This window comes from Pinus tabuliformis, chromosome 1_1 (assembly GCF_031772625.1).
Source record: "Pinus tabuliformis cultivar Carrire ecotype Pingquan chromosome 1_1, CPIR1, whole genome shotgun sequence".
In the NCBI taxonomy this organism is placed as follows: Eukaryota; Viridiplantae; Streptophyta; class Pinopsida; order Pinales; family Pinaceae; genus Pinus; species Pinus tabuliformis.
In genome coordinates this window covers 143,934,842-143,959,209 of record NC_142297.1, presented here as the reverse complement: position 1 = coordinate 143,959,209, position 24,368 = coordinate 143,934,842, and the positions used below count along the sequence as shown (strand labels likewise).

The 24,368-nt window shown below is 37.9% G+C and overlaps 1 protein-coding gene and 1 long non-coding RNA gene across 3 annotated transcripts; both read right to left on the bottom strand.

The window, feature by feature from the left end:
* Positions 1-1,601: 1,601 nt before the first annotated feature.
* Positions 1,602-13,201, bottom strand: LOC149212036 (uncharacterized). Of its 2 annotated transcripts, none has more exons than XR_016250735.1 (3): positions 12,836-13,201; positions 12,195-12,674; positions 1,602-1,763 (listed from the first exon to the last, which is right to left on the bottom strand). It is a non-coding gene; the product is annotated as an uncharacterized LOC149212036 (long non-coding RNA). The 2 variants fall into 2 exon arrangements; XR_016250736.1 differs by lacking the exon at positions 1,602-1,763 and having other exon boundaries at positions 11,893-12,384; positions 12,549-12,674.
* A 5-nt stretch (positions 13,202-13,206) lies between these two features.
* On the bottom strand, positions 13,207-23,794 carry LOC149212035 (disease resistance protein RPV1-like). The gene is made up of 5 exons (XM_089388542.1): positions 23,260-23,794; positions 17,305-17,452; positions 15,620-16,757; positions 15,228-15,500; positions 13,207-15,084 (listed from the first exon to the last, which is right to left on the bottom strand). Exons 1-5 carry the CDS (start codon positions 23,651-23,653, stop codon positions 13,207-13,209), a joined length of 3,831 nt encoding a protein of 1,276 aa, XP_089244668.1. The 5' UTR covers positions 23,654-23,794.
* Between the last annotated feature and the right edge of the window lie 574 nt (positions 23,795-24,368).

Genomic DNA, 24,368 nt, shown 5'->3' with positions numbered 1-24,368 from the left:
TGTGTGAGTTGTAATGATGATCTGGTTGTGTCGAAGTCAGTAATTTGTGTCTTATATATTTGTACATGTGATTATCAATAAAAGTATCAAGTGAGATTTGTGTTGTGTGTAATCGCTCTCTTCTCTCTCTTCTATTTTTCTAATAGCAGCAAAGTTGAAGGAAAAAAAAACATTGGAAAATATCATGAATCAGTGTTGAAGGGAATTTTCCACTCTTTAGAAGGTATCTTCTACACTTATGGCCATTCAAAATGCAATCAAGACAAAAGGTATGTTGTTGAAAGAAGCCTCAATAGCTATAGACATAATGTATGGATGGAACACAAAACATCCGACTACACTAGAAAACTTACCAAGAAGATATGAGATAGGAAAAGAGAGGAATACAATGGAAATTAGATTAACATTTAAGTCCAAGAGAATCTTGGAAATGATGTAATCAAAACTCTAAATATTTATTAGAAACTTCATAGCATGTTAGAAATTTTGATCAAATCCTACAAGATAATTCCCATTGGAGCACGCGGAGAAATAAGCCTAGAACATAAGTTACAAAAGGAAATAGAAGAAATGATAGAAGCACACAAATTGGCCATCATTCATTGGGACATGAATCTTACTCAAGTGACACTGGAACAACACTTGGTAGAACCAACAACAGTACATGCGATGTTCTTTGCTCTGTTCCACTTAGTATAGTCAAATATAAAGAGGATATTGCCCCGTACTTTTGAATGTGAAATCAACAATGAGAGACTGGTGTTAGGGAAAGTCCTGTCTCTAGTTGTTGATTACAAGGCATGGCATTCTTACCTAACATAGGAATTACAAGTTCAAACCCTTTCCTTGACTATTTTGGAATTAGTGCCATAAAAGATGTTTAATTTTATTATTTTGAATTTCATGTAATTATGTAAAAGAAAATAGAATTAGAAAATAAAGTAAAATTGAAATTAAACACGAGGATAAATGAAGAGTGGAAGGTGAAGAGTCACAAAATATGAAGAGTCATCTCATTTTGTATAAATATACCCTCATTGCTAGTTAGAAGGGACTTTTAGTTTTGGACTCCTTGTAGCACTTTGAAATTTGAAAGGGGAAAACTTATAGATTTATTTGAAGATCGAGTGGTAGATTTACATTCCCATTATTGTGTGTCGTGGATATATTGTGTGATTGTACATGGGATATTTCAACGTCGATGTTGAAAAACTCTTTTTGGCTAAGATAAGCATTCCTTTCACACGTCAAGTCTCATGTCCAATGCTTGATGTTTTTTGTTGTCAACAACATTTGATTCTCAAATGCACGAACTTTATCAAGCATATACACAACTTCTGCTCAAATAAGAGCATGAAAGTAAACTTTTCTTTTATAATCATGATAGTCTTTAGCATAAAACCGCAAAAAAGGATTTCAATTAATATTGTGTCATATTATTTTTATCTCAAAGCTTCAACTTCTTTTTAAATGGATATAATGCTAATTATATTCAATTTAATTTTTATTTTTAATATAAAAATAAAAATCCAAGGACACTTTTAAATTATCAAAATAATGGAGAAATGATCCCATGGAATGTATATTGCAATTACAAAAAATCTATGTACCATTAGGTGAAAGAATCAATGCATTAAATACAATAGGAAAATATTCCTAAATTCAATAGATTAGGGGCTTGGAGAGTCTCCAAGAGCAAATGAATCCCATGCAAAATGTTCCACATTGTCTCCCCGTCCTTTTTCTAATCCAATTTCTGTAATCTGTCCACACCATAGTCAAGTAAATACCAAACACATTAGTGTCGAACAAAACCAAACAAAGGCATTGGCATTTATATTTCTCCCCTATAAGATTTGAATATTCTTTCGAATATATTCATTCAACTTGAAGTACACACTGCGATAGCAAGGTATCAATCAAGTAGACATCTAGAAAAATGTGGAAAGAGGTATTCACACTTATATAAGGAAGTGCATGTAAGTAATCCAAAACCCTTAAAATATCATTGCTTTTCTTTATGTAATATCATGAATAGAAAAATAACATATTTGTCATGAAGCAAGTCATGAAAATTGCTTGTATTAAAACTCTATATATGGTGTATTATTGGGAAACTTTTTAAGATGTTCCTTTACCTCTCCTGGGTTGAGCATAGTTTGGGAAAAGTCTATATTTTCTTATTAAGCATCCGCTTTTGAAAGTTAAAATGGTACATATTATACTCGTCCAATTCTCAATATACTACAAATGAAATATTGAAAAGAGCCCAAAACCAAGGGAAATTCATTTTCTAACGAAATCAAAACAAATAATATACTAACATAATTTCACATCTCGTAAGTTACTATTCTATAAGCTTAAGCTACAGGGATGATTCTTTGAATTTTATCCCACCTTGAAGAACTCGTATTTAACAAGATATTCATATATTTACTATGATGCTAAATTGCCCATTGTCGGCAAAAATTCAAGTACAAATTAAAATTTAAAAAAAAAAAATCAGCAATGTAACGTAGGAGGGGAACCATCTTAGCAATTACCTTTCTTCTGTTTAATTTGATTTAGCCCGAGTTTGGAGCAATTAAATATATAGTTTTTTATAAATAACAAACAAAAGTCTAAACAAAAGATGAGGCAACCTCTTTACTTTTTAATTAATTCGTATTCTATATCTCTAGAACAGTTAGACCAACCTTTTTGGCTCCTTTTTTTGGATGCATTTGGTATAGAATACAATAGTATTAAAATATCAACCACAATGATACAATGTATAAACCATGAAAGCAAATGACCTGGCCTCTATAGTTGTGCGCTCAAAGGAAATCCAGCAAGGATGTATGCTTTCTCTATCATGGAATAGTCTTGAGGAAAAATGCCAATTGGGACATTGAACTCCACTACCAATGGAAGATGGTCGTGTTCGGTTAGGAAAGGATGCATTGAAGTGCTCAAGTTCTAGCTCCAATATGTAGTTATCTTTCACACTACAAAATACAAAACCATGTGATTTTATTATCCAAGCAAAAATAGGAGTGAGTTTGTATTTGTGTACTTATGACAATATGTAGAAAATATATAAGATAGTGACATATAGTTGGAATTGTGATTTATAACCTTCATATACATGCACCTAAAGTGGAAATTAGTGCAGTTGCAAGTATCTAGTGACATGGTTTATTATTTTCTTCTTTTATATTTAGTAGTGCAGAAAAGAAATCAAGGAAATTAAGAAAAAAAAAAAAGATACATAAATAGAGAGCAGAGTATATCTTCAATCTTCAAGAAATAATTTTAAAATCCATAGAAATAATCTAGTTATGAGATGCAATAAATGATTTACAACATCCACCTTTACATAATTTTCATTTAAAGTAGTACCTTCATCCATAATGTGTTCCTAGAATTCCAAATATTTAGCTATAGAAAATTGTTCAATAACAAGTTCATCAACAATGACACAAACATAATCCCACACATCTAGCCTCGGTCCTACTGCAAAAACAACCCATGGTGGAAGAACAATGGCCTCCTATAGCATATGTCATATTGACATGAGCAACAAATAACTACAAATACATTTTGTGACAAGTACAATTAATTGATATTGAAATCTACTGTTCAAGGAATGTAATAATATTGTATGTATTTTAAGAAATGGAAAAACCCATGGTGGAAGAACAATGGCTTCCTATAACATATGTCATATTGACATGAGCAACAAATAACTACAAATTCATTTAGTGACAAGTACAACTATATTGATATTGAAATCTACTGTTCAAAGACTATAATAATGTTGTATGTCTTTTAAACAATGGACAAAGTTGGAAAAAGTTTGACTATACCTCTAGGGACCTTAACACATCTCCTAATAACCCATCTTTAGAAGAGGCTGGAAAATCTTCTTCCCTTCCCTAAGTATCTACTACACTAAACAAAAATGCCATCATTTAACCTTTCATAAGATCCCTTATGGAGAGGGAAGGGAAGACATACCTGGCCCCACTAGCATATGTACTAGTCCTTTCTCAAATAACTTGAAAAATCAAGAAACTTAACAAATAAATTTAGTTTTCCAATACATTTTCAACATTTTGAAATTTACAACACTAAACGACGTGATAAGTAAACATTGTTCTTTTTACTTTTTCTATTATCTTGGGTAGAGAGTAGATGTTACGTGTATGGAAATGTTTGTCCACAATTTGAAATTAAGGAGGAAAAAACTGAAAGATAGTCATGGTAAGCCTATTGTAAATAACCAATATAAAAAAGATGTTATTCTTTTAATTTTGCAACAGCCCTTAGAACAATCACTCCTAATAGGTTTTCAAAATGCACATTTAAATGTCTACATAGCCTCCATTATGACATTCCTCAAAGTCTACGTAAGTTCCTACTACAAATCGATATATCCATAATTATCTAATATAAAAGTAAAATGCATATTTAACTGATGGTTGCAATTCATTAAGTTCCTGCTGCAAATCCATACATCCATAATTATCTAATATGAAAGTAAAATAAATATTTAATTGATGGCTGCATTTATTATTTTCCAGCTAAATTCCAAATTTACCACCAAAAGCTGAGAGATACATTCGTCTCTGAAATTCTCAAAATATGTCTACATAGTGTGCCTTTGAGTGCTGCAAAAAATCATGTGTTTTGAGGCAAAACCAGAGCATCCATTTCCCAAAATATGTCTACATAGTGCTGTGTCGAGTGTCAGAATAAAAACAGACCAAATATTGCCCAAAATGTCTACATAATGCTATTAGCCTAAAGAGTCATATTTTTTTGTCTTCATTTTACCTTAGAAATCATTTGCCTCATTGACCTAAAGACTACATCTCATTCTTATTTCTATGTAACATAGATATCACTCTCGTTCCAAGTGATATCCCTGGCATTGACCATAGTAATTATTAAATTAAATGGTAAAAAGAAAAGTAACTTGTCTCACAGATCTGATACTTATTTTTGTGTAACATAGATATCACTCTCGTTCCAAGTGATATCCCTAGCATTAACATGGTAATTATTAAATTAAATGGTAAAAAGAAAAGTACCTACATATAAACAAATTAACCTAATTACTTCTCGAATATTGTTGCGATAAAGCCCTTTAAATGGGTGGTAGATAACCATGGTTATCTACTCCACATATATTGTGGTGGATAACCATGTTACCACCCACATCTTGCAAATATTGCCAATTTAGAGATGAACTCTGTGAGTTATAACGGTTGATCAAGAACTTATGGTCATCCAGGGAAGAAAAATCTGACACTTAATTTAACGATAAACTGTTAAAAGGAATATTTGGATAAGGTTGGATGAAGTTCAGATTAATCCACAAAACTCATCTAAATAGAAATTTTGGAATCATTAGTGCATCTCCTACTAGGAAAATCTTAAAAATGCAATTTTCTGACCCAATATCATGCTTCTCCCTTGGAAAATTCCGTACAGAGTTGTCCATCCCATCAATCTGGACAAAACAAAGAACTTGCAAACCCACGAAATACAGAAATACCCGTAGTTACACAGGTACCGCTTCTAGGAATTGCAGAGCACGTACCGGAAGCTCCCCCTGAGAGCTTGGGAGCTGATCAGAAACACTCCAAAATTGTTGGGAGCTTCAACGGGTACTTTGTAGCTTTTCAGGAGCTTCACTGCAACATGTTTTGGGAGCTTCACTACAATGAATAAGTGCAAACTTAGGTGTATTTGACATTTCAAGTTTAGGTGCTGGTTAAACTGATGGAACTGTGCGAAGGGAAGAGTATGCCGTTGGGATTAGATTTGGATATGGGTGTGGAACTAAGAGAAACAACTTGTTTATAGAAAGCCCTTCTATCCAAATGAAGATGAGGCACCTGGCCAATCATGATCTTTGTCATTGGAAAGCTATTCATTCTCCTCATATAAGCGGATGGCGGATGGATATAAGAGAATTTAGGAAGATTGTTGGCCACGGGCAAAACCATCATTATCGGCGGACCTGAATGGACAAAAGATGGAATACTAAAGAAATTTTTTTTTTTGAAATTATGAAACATAAATATTATTAAAAAAAAAAAATCATATTTATTTAAGTTATTTAAGTATAAAATATATATTAACTTGGAAATTTATAATTTTATTATACAAACTCTTTTTAAAATAATGTTGGATTTAAACTCTATTGTTTTAATTTTTTTAATTACTATTAATATATATTTTATGTTTTCTTATCTCTATTATAAATAGATGTAATATATATAATATTGATGAGGTTACATCAAGGGTGAAGAATTGAACCAGTGACTTAACATATAGTGTTGCAAGAAATCACCTAATAATCAAGTAATAACAACCTTTTTTCTGGTTTGGAAGTTCTGCTTATTTCTTTACTTGGAAAGAATTTGATTGAGAAATTGTTGATGAATTAATATTTTGATTCTTTTTGTTATACATTTTTTGGCAAGATGGAATTTGATTGGCAAATTTTAGATAAAAATAAATTAATTATTGTATTCTTATTTTTAATATATTATACTGGTGCCGCTCCCAATTTGGCTTTTCCTATAAATTTGAGCAATACTTCTAACCGTACCAGATACTCATTCCAGCTCCCGCGTATCAAAAATACCCATGTACCAAAAACTTGTGCAACATAAAAAAAAATACCCAATACACCTTCCACCCCTGAGCAACCTTTTTGGGGCTCCAACTCTTAATACACGGGCTACAGTGTACAAAGTTAAATTAATGCAGGAAAATGCAGACACTTAACAATTGTAAATATCTCATAGACATTTTGATAACATAATCCACAAGGGAAGTAAAAGGGCAATTACCCGGAAAGCAGAGAAAGTATTTCATTCTGGTACTCAGAGAGCATGTCTTAAACACGCTCTGGAGAGCTCAGAGCACGGGTCAGCGTTGCAGCCACCATTCAATACCACAAAAGTGTTATTTGCTCTTAGTTACTAGCCTTATCAGACTTTCGATAAATCCTCTGATAACAGAATTCAATTCTAGGCACATCGGAATAATAATATAGATGTAAAGCAGAGAGCTTCTAGAGAGTTTGAGAGTTTGACAAATGATAACACAATTCAAGTCTATGCACACTAGTATAACATAGATATTTAGAGAATTGAAAAATTAACAGTGACATAGAATCCTTCTATGGAAACAAAAGCCCCGCATTGCAGGTAACAAAAACAGGTCAAGGAATAAGCGTGGAAGAACAGGATACGGGCAGGGGCGTTTATACCGACCGAGTAGATGAACCATACATTGTAGCCTGTAGGTAAATTAACTTAGAATATAAGAAAGCACAAACAAAAACCAGAAGCTAGATCAGGGAAGGAAATCTTGATATTATCAAAAGCGGGTTACCATCTATGTTACCAGAAACGAGAAACGGGAAACGGAACGGGAAACGAGAACGGTACGAGAAACGAAGTTTGGAGGTTTCGGATATAAGAAACGAGGAGAGAGAAAAACACCATATTAAAGGTGAACAATATAAACAAAGCATTAATCATAAACCTGCAATGTTTTTTGCTCATGAAATTGTAAATTGCAAAATGCCAACTACAAAAAGGTTGAAACTGAGGCTGAATTGATACATTCCAAAAATCTGATGAATGATTTGAAAGGGAAAATATGTCATATGCATGATGAAATGTGCAGAGTCTCGCATCACCTGTTTCAGGCCTATGTTACCAGAAACGAGAAACGGGAAACGGAACGGGAAACGAGAACGGTACGAGAAACGAAGTTTGGAGGTTTCGCATATAAGAAACGAGGAGAGAGAAAAACACCATATTAAAGGTGAACAATATAAACAAAGCATTAATCATAAACCTGCAATGTTTTTTGCTCATGAAATTGTAAATTGCAAAATGCCAACTACAAAAAGGTTGAAACTGAGGCTGAATTGATACATTCCAAAAATCTGATGAATGATTTGAAAGGGAAAATATGTCATATGCATGATGAAATGTGCAGAGTCTCGCATCACCTGTTTCAGGCTTCCATATACTTTTATCCAGGAACATATTAAAACCATTTCCACTGACCAGCAAGTACTGGTTATATCAGTATAAGCCATGAAGCCCCAATGTCAGAGGCAAAACAATATATAGAATTTTCACACATATAGATTGCCATTCAATTTAGGTGAAAAAACAAAGGAACCAGATATTTTCATAGAGATCAAGGAAGCAGTAGCAGAATTACAATACTGCCTCATGAATCATGTCTATTTACATCAATGGATTGTCATAGCAAAGCAAAGGGAAGTGGCATATCAACAAGAACACGCCTTCATTTGAATAGGCAGCAGTGAAAAACATTTATATACTGCTGCATCAAAAATCTTCCCTGATTGCTACCAAGCCTTTGGAATGCATATGAAAGTACACCGTGAATTTTGGCACAATTAGTTAAATTTCTGTCTGCATAGATAGATGGAACACAGACTGCATCTTATTGGTCACGGGAAAAAAGAATGATTCTTGGACTATATTGCGAAGAATTCCAAGTTACACTGCTAGTTCTTTCTTCAACTGCTAGTTCTCAGCTAGTTCTTTCTTCAACTGCTCGCTCACAAATACTCTGGACTCTGGAGTTCTTATGTTTAATTTCCAGAAACTAACAGTCCAGCTCAGAAACTAACAGTCCAGCGCAGCAGACTAACAGTGAACTGCCAATTAAACTCTCTGTATGTGTAATCAATTGCTAATTAAACTTGATTTAACCCACGTTTGAAAAAATTAAATTTAATCTGAGTCTGAAAAAATAAATTTAACTGCACGTATATCCGGAAACGGCCAGAAGAAACTGCAAGTCTATCCGGAAATGGCCAGAAGAAACTGTTTCGTTTCGCGAGAAACCATTTCTTGCCAGTGAAAACGAAAACGGCCGTTGCAGACGGCGTTTCTAGTATGGTCCAGTTTCTCTCGAAGGTTTCTGCCAGAAACGGGGGACATTGTCCCATTTATGGTAACTAGGTTTCAGGCTTCCATATACTTTTATCTAGGAACATATTAAAACCATTTCCACTGATCAGCAAGTACTGGTTATATCAGTATAAGCCATGAAGCCCCAATGTCAGAGGCAAAACAATATATAGAGTTTTCACACATATAGATTGCCATTCAATTTAGGTGAAAAAACAAAGGAACCAGATATTTTCATAGAGATCAAGGAAGCAGTAGCAGAATTACAATACTGCCTCATGAATCATGTCTATTTACATCAATGGATTGTGATAGCAAAGCAAAGGGAAGTGGCATATCAACAAGAACACGCCTTCATTTGAATAGGCAGCAGTGAAAAACATTTATATACTGCTGCATCAAAAATCTTCCCTGATTGCTACCAAGCCTTTGGAATGCATATGAAAGTACACCGTGAATTTTGGCACAATTAGTTAAATTTCTGTCTGCATAGATGGAACACAGACTGCATCTTATTGGTCACGGGAAAAAAGAATGATTCTTGGACTATATTGCGAAGAATTCCAAGTTACACTGCTAGTTCTTTCTTCAACTGCTAGTTCTCAGCTAGTTCTTTCTTCAACTGCTCGCTCACAAATACTCTGGACTCTGGAGTTCTTATGTTTAATTTCCAGAAACTAACAGTCCAGCTCAGAAACTAACAGTCCAGCGCAGCAGACTAACAGTGAACTGCCAATTAAACTCTCTGTATGTGTAATCAATTGCTAATTAAACTTGATTTAACCCACGTTTGAAAAAATTAAATTTAATCTGAGTCTGAAAAAATAAATTTAACTGCACGTATATCCGGAAACGGCCAGAAGAAACTGCAAGTCTATCCGGAAATGGCCAGAAGAAACTGTTTCGTTTCGCGAGAAACCATTTCTTGCCAGTGAAAACGAAAACGGCCGTTGCAGACGGCGTTTCTAGTATGGTCCAGTTTCTCTCGAAGGTTTCTGCCAGAAACGGGGGACATTGTCCCATTTCTGGTAACTAGGTTTCAGGCTTCCATATACTTTTATCTAGGAACATATTAAAACCATTTCCACTGATCAGCAAGTATTGGTTATATCAGTATAAGCCATGAAGCCCCAATGTCAGAGGCAAAACAATATATAGAGTTTTCACACATATAGATTGCCATTCAATTTAGGTGAAAAAACAAAGGAACCAGATATTTTCATAGAGATCAAGGAAGCAGTAGCAGAATTACAATACTGCCTCATGAATCATGTCTATTTACATCAATGGATTGTGATAGCAAAGCAAAGGGAAGTGGCATATCAACAAGAACACGCCTTCATTTGAATAGGCAGCAGTGAAAAACATTTATATACTGCTGCATCAAAAATCTTCCCTGATTGCTACCAAGCCTTTGGAATGCATATGAAAGTACACCGTGAATTTTGGCACAATTAGTTAAATTTCTGTCTGCATAGATGGAACACAGACTGCATCTTATTGGTCACGGGAAAAAAGAATGATTCTTGGACTATATTGCGAAGAATTCCAAGTTACACTGCTAGTTCTTTCTTCAACTGCTAGTTCTCAGCTAGTTCTTTCTTCAACTGCTCGCTCACAAATACTCTGGACTCTGGAGTTCTTATGTTTAATTTCCAGAAACTAACAGTCCAGCTCAGAAACTAACAGTCCAGCGCAGCAGACTAACAGTGAACTGCCAATTAAACTCTCTGTATGTGTAATCAATTGCTAATTAAACTTGATTTAACCCACGTTTGAAAAAATTAAATTTAATCTGAGTCTGAAAAAATAAATTTAACTGCACGTCTATCCGGAAACGGCCAGAAGAAACTGCAAGTCTATCCGGAAACGGCCAGAAGAAACTGTTTCGTTTCGCGAGAAACCGTTTCTTGCCAGTGAAAACGAAAACGGCCGTTGCAGACGGCGTTTCTAGTATGGTCCGGTTTCTCTCGAAGGTTTCTGCCAGAAACGGGGGACATCTTCCTGTTTCTGGTAACTAGGGTTACCATACAAAAGGTGTTGTTCCTCTCAATTCCTCGATTAGCTCTCCCCTCAGTTGAGGGTAGAAGTTCCTTATATGTGGCTGGATTTTCAGAAAGAAATTTTGCAACATTGTATTGTTTTTTTTTTTTTTTAAATCTAGGATAATCGGTAACTGGTGAGAGTTATCATGAACAGGCCCAGGATCAAATCCAACTGGCTGCCACTATAAACCTAGGCTAGGTGCAACAGCCTGCAAGCCGCACACAATAGCAATTAACTTATGCCTCAACAAGAGCCGAGACGTCCACTCTGGGGTCGCCTACTCTTCTAGCCAAGACACAACAGGCCATGTACTGTTTTTTTTACTAATCAGAACAGTTACATATATAGGACAACAATTACATATATAGGACATAAATCACTGACTTTCACACTTCTATATCATAATTACAACTCATATATAGTAAACAACAATTTCTAAATTAACTCTGAGAACTCACAACAACATAGGGAAATATTACTTGCCAACAGCATATGGAAATATTACTTCCAACGAATTTGTGAAATAATTCATTGTCAGATTAGAAGGGGGTAAAATGCTCTGCTCAATCTAGTAATATTTCATTGTTTCTGTTAAGCTTTCAAAAAAGGGGCCATTTTTCGCCGGCGTAAGCTGAAGTCCAGATGGATCATCACATTGAAATGTTGGACTCAAAAGATCGTTGAAGGAAAGTGAGCTTTTTGGAGCAACAAAACACAACATCGCTAACCGCTGCGGGAATTTGAGGTTTCTCAAACCTCTAAAAAAAATACCGCCATTCTTTGCTCGGGAAACAATTCAAGTGCAACACAACTTGTTGGAGAAAACCTTGTTGTATTATGATTGGAATCCTGATTAGTTGCTTACATATATCCTGTAACATATATCCTGTAACCATTGTTCTGTTGTCCAAATCAAACAAAAATCCAAGATAAATGAAAGCGGGAAGAATTAATGGTAAGCCACGTATATTTTGTTATATTTGGTTGTGTACTAGTCAGATCCATGAGGCACAACAACAAAGACTAGGATGCATGTAATGGAAGGGATGTGGAAAGAAACTAATTTACAAATAACATTAGCTTGATAATATAACATGTAATTTGTAGCCTATTTTATAGCACTGGTGCTGAGATTCCCTCTAATCTGAGTAGATAACTCAGCTGGAGAGTTGGAAGAGTACTTACAAGAGAATGAGTTGAAATTGCTAAAACAATAGATGCAGGGGAGGGCCGTCAAGTCGTTTTCTTCCAATGCAGCGGTGAGCGCTTTGCGTCGTCTGTTTGTTCGAAAAGGGATGCAGAGGATTGGGGGCAGACTCCAGCGCGGAATGCCATCATTTATGGCCTTATTAATGTTCGTCCACGGCCCCTGCGCCTACACGCCAGTTAGGCGGAGATTGGAAAAGGACTTGAGAACCATGTAGAGCAATTTGCATTGATCGTTGGCATAGAACCATGTATATTCAGAGGCCACATATTTATAATGAAAAACATAAACATAAGAGTTCCCAAAAATGACGCAAGCAAAGAACCTACTACCTGATCACAAAATTTGATAAATGGGTTCTAGATTTGCAACCCAGCAAGGGTGAGAATCCCCTTCTTTCCAACATATGCTATAGCATTTGCTGCTGAGGCTCTAGAAATTACGAGCAATGTAATCACCTGCAACAGCATAATGAACCAACCAGTATAACGTAGATGAGGATGGATTTACAATAAAATCAATGCAGAATATAGAAATACAAATAGTGCGTAAATATAAGGAGAGCGATTCCATAAAATCAAAGAAGAAAAGCACCTGGCCAAAATCAAAGATAAGAGACCTTATAAAGCAGCAACTCCATTTGCCACGACCTGGTCGACTTGCAATTGCAGAACGTATCAGCGGAAGCAGCGAGAATGACGAACATACAAAACTTTCTCTGCATCACTGAGACGCCTGGAAGGACATGGAGGACAGGTGGTTAGCTACAGCGACGGTTGACAAACTTACAAGGGAGGGCCATGTTGCAGATTGCGTTTGGATTTGGAGAGACGATGAAAGAGCCAGAGAGAACTTCCCTTAAAAAAACGCCTTCGGCATAAAATCAACGCCACGACCATGTACTCAATCAACTGTAAATATACCCAATTGAGGATAGTCTTATGACCGCCTCTTCTGTTTTTCTTTTCAATCGTCAGCGTCGCTAGTCCACTACTCCCAGCCTGAGACTCCCAGCCTGAGACACTGTAATTTGGGACATCTATACATTTCAACATTCACCTCCTTCATACAACGTGCAATAGATTCCACCTCCTCTAACTCGAAGCACCCACAGACACGTAGCGTGCGAAGCTGTGCACATTGCAATAAGCCCCGTATTCTCTTGACCTTCCAACATCCGCTTACCCACAATTCGTTCAAAGACACGAATGTCTCCATACTTGGCAGCTCATGTAACTCATAGCACTCAGGAACATTTAACACCCGAAGCTTTGTCGCATTCTCTAAACCCCGTATGCTCTTCAATTTCTTGCATTTTCCTGCCCGCAACACCTCCAAAGATACCAATGCGTCCATTCTGGGCAGTTCTTCCAACTCAAAGCACCAATTAACATCTAACAGTTGAAGGTTTGTCGCCTGCTCCAACCCCCGTATGTTCTTCAGCGTCATACATCTCTCTGCCAGCAACTCCTTCAAAGATACCAAATTTTCCATAATCCGCAACTCCTTTAACTTAAAGCAACCACGAACATCTAACCGGCGAAGCTTTGTTGCCTCCTCCAAACCCCTTAGGCTCTTTAATTTTCCACATCCATTTGCCGACAATACCTCTAGAGATACCATTTTTTGCATACTTGGTAGTTCTTCTAGCTCAAAGCACCCACTAACATTCAACTCTCGAAGCTTTGTAGCTTGTAACAACCCCTGTATACTCTTCAGCTGCACACAATCCCTTGCCTGCAACGCCTCCAAACATACCATTGTTTCCATATTTGGAAGTTCTTCTAACTCAGAGCAGCCACTAACATCTAACTGTCGAAGGCTTGTCGGCTTCTCGGACCCCCCTAACATCTTCAACTTCCTACATCCATTTGCGCGCAACTCCTCCAAAGATGCCATTGTTTCCATATTTGGAAGCTCTTCTAACTTATAGCAGCCACTAACGTCTAACTCTCGAAGGCTTGTCGGCTTGTCGGACCCCCTTAAGCTCTTCAACTTACTACATCCATTTGCGCGCAACGCCTCCAAATATGCCATTGTTTCCATATTTGGAAGTTCTTCTAACTCAGAGCAGCCACTAACGTCTAACTGTCGAAGGCTTGTCGGCTTGTCGGACCCCCTTAAGATCTTCAACTTACTACATCCTTCTGCGCGCAACTCCTCCAAAGATGCCATTGTTTCCATATTTGGAAGTTCTTCTAACTTATGGCAGCGACTAACGTGTAACCATCGAATGCTTGTCGGCTTCTTGGACCCCCTTAAGCTCTTCAACTTACTACATCCATTTGCGCGCAACGCCTCCAAATATGTCATTGTTTCCATATTTGGAAGCTCTTCTAACGCATAGCAGCCACTAACGTCTAACTGTCGAAGGCTTGTCGGCTTGTCGGACCCCCCTAAGATCTTCAACTTCATACATCCCTCTGCGTGCAACTCCTCCAAAGATGCCATTGTTTCCATATTTGGAAGTTCTTCTAACTTATAGCAGCGACTAACGTCTAACTGTCGAAGCCTTGTCGGCTTCTTGGACCCCCTTAAGCTCTTCAACTTGATACATCCGAATGCGTACAACTCTTCCAAAGATGACATTGTTTCCATATTTGGAAGCACTTCAAGCTTAAAGCAACCACTAACGTCTAACTTTCGAAGCCTTGTCAGCTTCTCTGACCCCGGTAAGATCTTCAACTCCGTACATCCCTCTGCGCGCAACTCCTCCAAAAATGCCAATGTTTGCAGACCCGACAGCTGTTCTAATATATCGCACCCACTAACATCTAATCGATGAAGCTTTCTTAGCTGGGCCAACCCGGGTATGCTCTTCAACTGCTTACATCCATCCACTAGCAACTCCTCCAAATATACAGGCAACTGCAAAAGAGCATGCTAAATTTTTACGTGTTTCAATTAAAAGAAAGATATTTATATATTAATCTATCATGATTCTCATCTACAAAACTTTTCTGGTGATAATCGCCACTAAACACAAGTTTACACAACAAATCTCAATGTACCTGTGATTCGTCTTGCCACAATGTTTCTAATTTGTACCCAGACACATTAAGAACCCTTAAGTTCTTCATTGGAACCCAGGTAGGGAGGCAAGAGTATGGACAATCTTTCCAGCGGAGCCATGTGAGATTTGGTGACTTTACGCTCTTCAAAATGCGTTCCAATAGAGAACCTTCAGTGTCAACCAGTTGTAACCTCCTCATCTGAATACCCTCAAATTCTTCATTGTGAAGATAATCCCTTTCAAACATTCTAATTCCCCGCACGATTATTTCCTGTCCATTATCAAAAAATTGATATTTATTAAATGAATGTTTATTCTTGCAAAATAATGAAGAACTACAATATTAAACCAGGACCTTTACTGAAAGACTAAATGAGATTGACTACCCACAGATGATTGCTGCAACAAATTATCAATGGCGCTCTGGTTCCAACGCCAAAGACGACGCGGCAAAGAAGACGAGGCAATATGTCTTCCCAAATCTCTCAGGTGGTCATGCATATGTACCTTCAGAGCTCGGCCAGCGAACCCGAAATAGCTCGTTTGCTTTACTTCCACTACTTCGACCAGAGATTTGTTTTGTAGATTTCGCAACCCCAACCAGCCATCCCAATCTGATACGTTCCATATTGTGATGGCCGTATCCCTATTTTCTCCATTGAAAAAGCAAGCGACGTCTAAGAAGATTTGTTTTTCCACTTCATCCAAGGCATCGTAACTAATGCGAAGCCTTTCTTCTATATTTTTTGGAAGTATATTTTCAAGTTTCTTCAATTGCATTTCCCAATAAGACCTCTCGTTCTTTCCAGCCAGAAGCGCCCCGAATACTTTTAGAGATAACGGCAACCCATCACAGGCATTTACGAACTTGACCGCCAAATCTTCAAACTGTGGGTGTGGATAGGGCTGGCCCAAGGCATGACAGCAGAAGAGCTCTAGAGAGTGTTGTTTATTAAACCCCTTTTGCTTATAAATTGATGATTCTTCTATTCCTGATCTTGTGAGAACGTCCGTATCTCGAGTTGTAATCAATATTAAGCTATTTGGGTGGATACAAGTTCGATTTGGCACAAGTGCATCAACCTGATCCACGGTATCTACATCATCTAAAACTAATAAAATCTGGTGAGAGGGGAAATGCTTTTTAAGCATTTCTATGCCTTCATCCTTATTACTTACTTGCAGACCTGAACCAATCAAGCTACTAAGAAGTTTGCTCTGCAACATGGTTAAAGAACCTTTCCCTACATTTTCTCTTACATCATCTAAAAAGCAAGATCTGGTGTAATGTGAACTCTTCCCATTGAAGAGTTCTTTGGCCAGGGTTGTCTTTCCAACACCACCCAACCCAACAATCCCTACTACCTGAGGTTTTCTTTCACCATGTTGATGCAGAGATAACACTTTATTTTCAAAATCTGTCACCTTTACATCCAAACCCGTTGGATACTTGGCTACATTCAATGGTGTTCTCTTAACCTTTCTCATCACGCGCTCAACCACCTTTTCGAGCAAGGCCCCCTCGTCACTGGTTATTCACAAGAAAATAGAAATAACTAATGAGAAACACATGTGCAGATTGTTAGATCGGAGCATATATCACACACAGCAGATTTTTACTCAGAGATTTAGATGGCAATAGCAAATAGCAGAGAACAGAGACAAACAAATGGAAAAACAACAAGATTACAAATGGAAAAACAATAAGATTACTCAGGTAGAAACAGTGGAATAGATAAAACAATCACTGGAGAACAGAAATCACTTAGCATTACATAACAGGCTTGGGCCTTGGCTTGTTTGCTTGCTTTGGCCAAAGAAATTACAAATTTACAGAGGCAGAAGAAGGATTTAATATCCTGTATGTGATTCAGATGGAGATCTCGAATGATCTAGAAACTAATGGCGGTGTTAAGATCCAGAAAGATCTAAAAACTAATGGCGGTGTGCAGATCTAGAAAGATCTGATATAGAAAGATCTAAAATCCTGGGTGAATTTGGCTTCACACTTAACACAGATCTATGTACAACTTAAGCTAATACCAATTTACCGAGAGAGATATCTAGATGCTTACCTGTTAGACTCTAGCTCAAAACCGTTTATTTGAGAAACAGTAGAAAGAGCTTTTCTCCACTGTTCAATAGTGGCTGAGTCGTGTCTCGGCTTCTTTTCACTAGATTGAGGATCATCAGTCGTCTTCTCTTCAAGTTTCTGCAGGTCTCTGTTGGGTATTTTTCAATGGGGAAAAATACCAAAACCAACAAAATAACCACCACAGAGACAATGCTCTGTTTCCTCTGTTCCAGGACCTTTTGCACATGGAAGCCTTTTAATAAAAATTGACTGAACACAGTATTACACAGCCATAAAAAACATTTCTATTGATTAAAATATAAAGCCTCAAACAACATTCATCCTCTTTGCTGAGAGGGATTTACCAAAACTTACATTCACCCATCAAAACTCTGTTTTCACCTGAGAAATTACTGTGCTGGGTTTACTGCAGTAAAACCCATTTTTACATTTGCTGGTGTAAAACTATTTTACACATACTGCTGTAAATTTATTTTACACATACAGTAAACTTTTCATTACATTCACAATCTCAAAAAATACCTGAACACTCTTTTCTCCTGCATTTCAATGCATACCCAATACATTAAAAAAGATCCATGCATTGCTGTGCAATATCTTCCCCTGCTTCACATGCTGGTCTTCATTCTGAGCACTCCCTGCTCTTTCGCTGCTGCGCGTTACACCACTCTCATATGCAACAATAACATTGCATAACATATATGCTCCACTTCTGCTCTTTTTCATGCACTGCTATGCACACTATTCTTTTCGCTCCCCCAAGCTCTCATAAAAAAAATGCACAGTGCATATTACAACCCACGAGCATATATCTTTTTTTTGGCTCGTTCATCTCTTTTTTTTAACTTGAGTCTATATTCTTTTTACATACCATTGCCCCCAAAAAAAATGGTCAACACGTAAAACTAAAACTTATTACATACTATTTATGTTTTTAATACATACCGTATAAAAAAAACATATATAAAAGGACATGTAATAAAATGTGCCCATACCCATATTAAAAGGGTCTCACCAAAACTTCGTAAATGCATTAAAGGCCACTGTGTTTCCTCCACGGCGGTCAAACTGAAACCTTACACTCCACGTAACTTGATTTGATGCGGGCTGACTGCATCTTCGGAGATCGACGGCGAAGAATGAAGAACCCCATCGGACGGCTGTCTACAATATCGGAAGACATCATGTGACTGAACAATACCTCCCGAGAAACTTACGTTGCGTTACGTCAGTGGTAAACCACGTGTCAGCTCCATATGTTCTCGGGTTCGATCGCCGGTTTATTCCTTTCGCCTGAAATCAACCCGAGAGAATCCGGTGCCGTTTTCTGGTCAATCCACGCCGGAAAACTCACGATCACTGCGCTGCCATTGCTGTCACGGTCCGCCTGTAACCTGTAACCTGCTGCAGTTGGAATTAACATTCCAACACTCCCCTTTAATTTCAACTGCTGGGCATTCAATCTTACCCAAACACTTCCTCACATCGAGGGATTCTCCAACTGCTTCTGATGCAGTTCATAAACAAACAATGTTGTCTTCCTCTTAATAGAGGGATTAACCTGAAACTGTGCTTAAGAGCACCTTCCTCGTAACAGAGGGATTCACCATAACAATGTGCTGAAGAGCACCTTCCTCTTGACAGAGGGATTCACCTGTGACTATGCTGAAAAGCATCATCCTCTTGATAGAGGGATTCACCATGTGTATGCTAAAAAGCATCTTCCTCTTAACAGAGGGATTCACTAATGACAATGTGCTGAAAAGCACCTTCCTCTTTAACAGAGGGTTTCACCAAATGACTGCTTCAAGTGCAGTTCCAAAACAAACAATCATTGCACTGCTGTGTGTGCAAACTCATTACATTGTTCTCTTATGCTGATGCATATTCTCTGCTGCACAGTTGTGCCATCTTCTTTACTGTGTCTATCCCACACTGCTGTGTCTACGCTTGCACTACTTCTGCACATTTCAAAGACAAAATACTCTGTCTTTTCTGGAACAATTACACTGTCCCAATTTACAAATTTACACTGCTGTGTGTAAACATTTACTGCTGTTGCATATATTGCATTTCAACTCAATGAACAACAAATTCATTACATTTACCTTTACTGCTGTAAGGAAAATTTCTTTTGCATGTGCTGCTGTCCATTACATCTCATTTCTTCAACATAACTTTAATGCTACTGCATCTTTCTTGTTTGCATTGCTGTGTGCTTCTCCTTCTTCTCGATGGGAAAACTTTTCTTCAAGCTGCTGCTGTCCATACACTTGCTCTTCATTCTCCACGAAAAAATAACACGGGCTGTTACTTTTTACACCCTTGCTTCACACAATCTTCAGTTTCATTTTTTTTACACGATGCACTACTGTGCAATTCCTTTGGGTTTCTGCTACCACACACATTCTTATACATCCAATGTGCATTAAAAATCTGCTGTCCCTGTTTTTCCTTATGCATTTTTTTTGCATGTTGCATTGCATACAAAAATTAAACTGCTGTTCATTCTAATCCATGTGCCAAAAAAAATTTCCAAACTGCTGTCTTATGCTCTATTTTCCCACTGCTGTGAGGGTCTCCATACTTCGCATTTTTCTCTTATCTCGCTGCTGCTCTTTACATTTCAGCGCTACCATCTTTTCTTCTTTATGCATTTCTGTGCATATTGCATAAAAACAAAACAAAAAAAACATTGCTGATTTCATCACTGCTGCATATTACCTTTCAGAGGGATTAACAAAGATTTCATTTGCAACTGCTGTGCTGCAATACACCCTTCATCAACAAATGACTGTTAATACAGTTCAGCAAACAAAAATTACAAGCTCCCCTTTAATGTGTGCTTGTCTTCTTTTGGCAGACTCTTCTCAAAATAAATTTAGATCAGCTGCGTTGCTTAAGGGGCTTTCACACTGTATTTCTTTTCTTCTCCATACTTGTGTAACATTCTTCTTTTGCATGGGTCTAGCTTGTGTGAGAGCCCATGTCAAGTTACAGTCACGTGCCATATGCCCAATGTTATGACACCTAAAACATTCTACATCTTTCATGAATGACATTTCATGATTTCTTCTAAAATTGTTTCTTAGAGGTTGTCGAAGACCACAACATCTATCTCCATGAAATGCTCTACAGTCTTTTGCCATATGACCAAAGTTTGAGCAAGCATAACAATAACCATAAAATGAACTTTGGTACATGGGAGATGGAGGTTTCCTTGATGTACTTCTGAAGCCTTGCTGCCTTGAGATCCTTTGATGATAACCATTGCATCTTGCCTCTTTGCCATCAGCTACATTTCTTCTTGGAGCTGGTTTTCTACTTGGTGGAGGATTTCTTCCATTGCTGCCTTCATTTTTCTCCTTGCCTTTGCTGGAACTAGGAGCATCACCATCTCTTTCTGGCTTCTTCACATCTCCTTTGCTTAAAGCATCCTCATCCTTGTTTGAGGGTTCAGCTACATACCCAAGTCCTGATTTATCAAATGGAGATCTGTGATAGCTGAGCATGTCATCCAAAGCTTGAGAGCTCTTCATGATCTTGTTCATCCCTTCAACCTTCTTCCTGAGGAGGACAATCTCTTCTTCCAACTTTTCACACTCATTATTTTTCTTTGCTAGTTGTCCCTCAGTTTCTTCCTTGCTGCGAGTAGCTTCAGCTGCTACTATTTTGAAGGAGATAATATCAGTCTTCATTTTGGAGATTTCTTCATCTTTTGCTTGACTGCTCTTCATTTTCTTTTCAGCTCCTTGTGCCTGCTTCCTGGCTTCTTGTAGTTCGGACTTAAGGGAGGAGACCTCTACCTTGTATTGTCCAATCTCTTCTACAAGCTTATTCACTCTCATGTGCCTTTGTTCAAGTTGACTTGTCAAGGCATCTGCCTGCTTCTTTGCTTCATTCAGCTGATTTGTCATGGATATGACTTCTTCATGATGTTTCCTCTTGCATTGATCAAGCTCCTTCTTGAGCTTGGCTAGCTCTTCATCTCTTTCTTTTACTTGAAGTTTGATGAGGTCAAGCTTTTCACTTTCAGCTTCTATGATGGGTTCTTCTTGACTCATTGTCATGGTCAGTGCTCCCTTTGCATGAAGGTCATGCAGTCTGTCCCATATATCTTTTGCCGATGTATATTTTCCTAGATTCCTCTTCACAGAATCAGGCAGTCCATCCAAGATAGTCTTTGCTGCTTGTGCATCATACTCCATGGATTCTTTATCCATCTTGCTGTCATCAATCACTGACTCCCAGACTTCAATCCCCTCAGACATTAGGAAAGCCCTCATCATTATTTCCCATACATCAAAGTTTCCATCAAACTTTGGGGTTTCAAATAAAATGTATTCTAATGGATTGCCTTCTAGTTTAGTAGAAGGGGGAGACACATTTTTAACAGGCTTGGAGGCTTTCTTCTTTGACCTTGCCATTCTTATCTAGGCTTTAAATACTTGACTGTGTTTTCTTTTAAATCACTGACTGTTCCTTTAACAGTAACAGAAAGGAAAGCTTTGAAAAATACCTTAACTCTTTTGGCTGTGGCTTCACACTGCTGGAGAGCCTTCACTGCTGCAACAAGAGTCCTTCCTTCAGCATCTTTGAGCCTTCAAAGAGCCTGGACTAGCTCTGATACCACTGTTGGGTATTTTTCAATGGGGAAAAATACCAAAACCAACAAAATAACCACCACAGAGACAATGCTCTGTTTCCTCTGTTCCAGGACCTTTTGCACATGGAAGCCTTTTAATAAAAATTGACTGAACACAGTATTACACAGCCATAAAAAACATTTCTATTGATTAAAATATAAAGCCTCAAACAACATTCATCCTCTTTGCTGAGAGGGATTTACCAAAACTTACATTCACCCATCAAAACTCTGTTTTCACCTGAGAAATTACTGTGCTGGGTTTACTGCAGTAAAACCCATTTTTACATTTGCTGGTGTAAAACTATTTTACACATACTGCTGTAAATTTATTTTACACATACAGTAAACTTTTCATTACATTCACAATCTCAAAAAATACCTGAACACTCTTTTCTCCTGCATTTCAATGCATACCCAATACATTAAAAAAGATCCATGCATTGCTGTGCAATATCTTCCCCTGCTTCACATGCTGGTCTTCATTCTGAGCACTCCCTGCTCTTTCGCTGCTGCACGTTACACCACTCTCATATGCAACAATAACATTGCATAACATATATGCTCCACTTCTGCTCTTTTTCATGCACTGCTGTGCACACTATTCTTTTCGCTCCCCCAAGCTCTCATAAAAAAAATGCACAGTGCATATTACAACCCACGAGCATATATCTTTTTTTTGGCTCGTTCGTCTCTTTTTTTTAACTTGAGTCTATATTCTTTTTACATACCATTGCCCAAAAAAATGGTCAACACGTAAAACTAAAACTTATTACATACGATTTATGTTTTTAATACATACCGTATAAAAAACATATATAAAAGGACATGTAATAAAATGTGCCCATACCCATATTAAAAGGGCCTCACCAAAACTTCGTAAATGCATTAAAGGTCACAGCGTTTCCTCCACGGCGGTCAAACTGAAACCTTACACTCCACGTAACTTGATTTCATGCGAGCTGACTGCATCTTCGGAGATCGACGGCGAAGAATGAAGAACCCCATCGGACGGCTATCTACAATATCGGAAGACATCATGTGACTGAACAATACCTCCCGAGAAACTTACGTTGCGTTACGTCAGTGGTAAACCACGTGTCAGCTCCATATGTTCTCGGGTTCGATCGCCGGTTTATTCCTTTCGCCTGAAATCAACCCGAGAGAATCCGGTGCCGTTTTCTGGTCAATCCACGCCGGAAAACTCACGATCACTGCGCTGCCATTGTTGTCACGGTCCGCCTGTAACCTGTAACCTGCTGCAGTTGGAATTAACATTCCAACAGTCTCGAGCATACACTCCATCTTTGCCCTTGGTCCAACGAAGTTCACTAGGCTTCACGTGGTAGAACACTGGAATTATTGTACCCTGTGACTCCAACATCGTTAAGAGTTCATTTAGACACCACGTTGATTCAGCATATCTGGCAGAAAATATGGCCACGTGCACAGAGGCTGTTCGAATAGCCACTTCTATTTGAGAGTTAAAATACTCTCCTTGCTGCAATTCCTCTCGATCCAGAAAGACCTTTAATCCGAATGAAGTAAGCCGATGGTACATATGACTGGCGAAGGTGTTTTTGACATCGGGACCCCTGTGATTTATAAAGACATCAAAGGGGGAATTGCTGGTGCTGTTAGGATTAACGGAGGTGGATGCAGCGGTGGAGGAGGATGCAGCCATTTCCAATTTGGAAAATAGACACAGAAATGGGAGAGATGTGAAGGATGGCGATGAGTAAGACTCAGTCTGAGACTGAAAGGAAGCCGATGAGCTTGGAATGTCTTAGGGCACGGAGAAATGGTGAAGAATTGCAATAGGAAACACGCTTTATCACTCCTGGCTTTTGCTAGTCTGAACGCGCGTTTTCCCGTTCCTAAGCATGTTGGGTCAAAAAGAAATAGACCGACTAACAGCTTTCGATGCACAAGCGTCCAGGGGATCAGTAACCACGTGAACAGCGGGCCCGCTAAAAATAAAAAATTTGACGGACACCATGTAAGGAGAGCACTAAAACATTGAGAGGACAGCACTCAAAATAGTCACGAATCACGAGTCACCACGTTAAAAGTTAAGCCGTGCTGGAAACGAATAAATCAACGAAGAAATCAAGAAATAGTATATAACGCGACTTTTTGAAGGTCTTTCCGGCGGATTTTTCCGGTCGAAATCCGGCAAGAATTTATGGAATCGTAAGTTTGATAGCTAGTTTCTGCACAATGAAAGCGTCACAGGGGTTTTTCAGGGTGCTGAATCCAAATATGCAGTTAAAAAACCATTTTAACTGCAAGAAATCAAGATTTGACCTCAATTTCTTCCACCGGATTCCATCACCGGAATCTTCAAAAAGTCGCATTATAGACAACTCCATCATAAATCAATGGATACCAGCCACCCT

Excerpts from the sequence above, each read along its gene's own strand:
- LOC149212035 (XM_089388542.1), bottom strand. The coding sequence starts at position 23,653 with ATGGCTGCATCCTCCTCCACCGCTGCATCCACCTCCGTTAATCCTAAC. Across the intron at positions 16,758-17,304 it reads TTTGAGCTAGAGTCTAACAG|TGACGAGGGGGCCTTGCTCG; the intron begins GTAAGCATCTAG and ends GTGAATAACCAG. Across the intron at positions 15,085-15,227 it reads TGTGGCAAGACGAATCACAG|TTGCCTGTATATTTGGAGGA; the intron begins GTACATTGAGAT and ends GCTCTTTTGCAG.